Raw genomic sequence first — 1,211 nt, 5'->3', positions numbered from 1 at the left:
CTTTAGTTTACAGAGAAATTTCCCAAAACACTTCTGATGCTTCAGGGGAGGTACACACTTCAATACCGAGTGACACTCACCTTGTGGTAGATCATATGGCACATGGCTACTCTCAGCCTTATCCCCCAGCATGTGGGAGAAGTACAAGTGGTGCAGAATGGCCCACATGAGCACACAGGCGCTCAGCCCTGCCGTGTAACCATATGTGGCAGAATCACCAGGATCATAGTTTTCAACATAACTAATCATTTTACCCAAAAATATGGGTTGAACTACTCTGGTGGCTTCCTAAAAGAAGAGAAAAGGTCTTAATTAGAAATGTCAGTTTTTCTTTACACAAGATTTACTTTTAGCATTAGCATGCTAAAAATACATTTTGACAAAATGCTACATTCATGGCTAATTTAAAAGACAAATATGCAGATCTACTATCTCCGATAAGACAAGCAGGCAACAGTTTTAACCATACGGCAAAATTTTACATTCAAAGATAATAAAGCTGTTTTTAGTACACTGTGGATCCTCAGTAAATATCATAAACAGTGCTTTAGAAGTCATTTGGCACAATACCAAGTGAGACTTAAGAAGAGTAAGGAAAATGTGGCAGAAGAATAAGAAATCTGCTTCCATATGGACAAGCCCTGTTGGAAGGCTGGCCCTGTCACCAGTACTCTCAATGTCTCAGCCCAATAGAAAGTCAACATGGTTCATTCTATGGGAGACATGTTTTTATCACCTTCTTCATGAATATTTATGAGCTGAGACACTGGCACAAACACATCCACTCTCTTCCACCTCAAACTCCATATGTCTGTAGATGAAGAGAATGGAAACCAGCTTCAGTTGGAGTACCACAAGAAACCAGGCTTGGTAGCTCTGCAGGCTCTCAGCTCCCAAGAGCACTGCCTCAATATGCCTCTGTCTTCTAGAAGTCAGAATGTTCCTTCGAGTACAAAATTAAACATGGTGGAGACCAAGCTAAAACCTTGTGTCTTCCATGGTTCTCCATCCACTATCAACTGCACTTCATAGTTTGGAAGAAATATTTCCAATCATCTCTTCCCCAAGGCCTAAACCACCTGACTCAGGGTGTGCTGAGGCTTACACCCTGAGTAAGACTTAGGGAAAGCAAGCTGCTTTCTCAAAGAAAAAGGCAAAGAAACAGCAACACTTACCCACCTTGCCAAACAGCCACTTCACCCCACAACCTA

General features: G+C 41.8%; 1 protein-coding gene across 1 annotated transcript in view; it reads right to left on the bottom strand.

The window, feature by feature from the left end:
- LOC104982649 (multidrug resistance-associated protein 4-like) overlaps positions 1–1,211 on the bottom strand; it is a 350,332-nt gene that overhangs the window by 260,345 nt on the left and 88,776 nt on the right. The window contains 2 exon segments of the mRNA XM_010832083.1: positions 81–132; positions 134–288. Of these exon segments, the coding sequence (XP_010830385.1) occupies positions 81–132; positions 134–288 (207 nt within the window).

Source organism: Bison bison, unplaced genomic scaffold (genome assembly GCF_000754665.1).
Source record: "Bison bison bison isolate TAMUID 2011002044 unplaced genomic scaffold, Bison_UMD1.0 scf7180017864535, whole genome shotgun sequence".
Taxonomy (NCBI): Eukaryota; Metazoa; Chordata; class Mammalia; order Artiodactyla; family Bovidae; genus Bison; species Bison bison.
The sequence above is the reverse complement of the archived record's forward strand: the minus strand, read 5'-3'. Positions and strand labels throughout refer to the sequence as shown.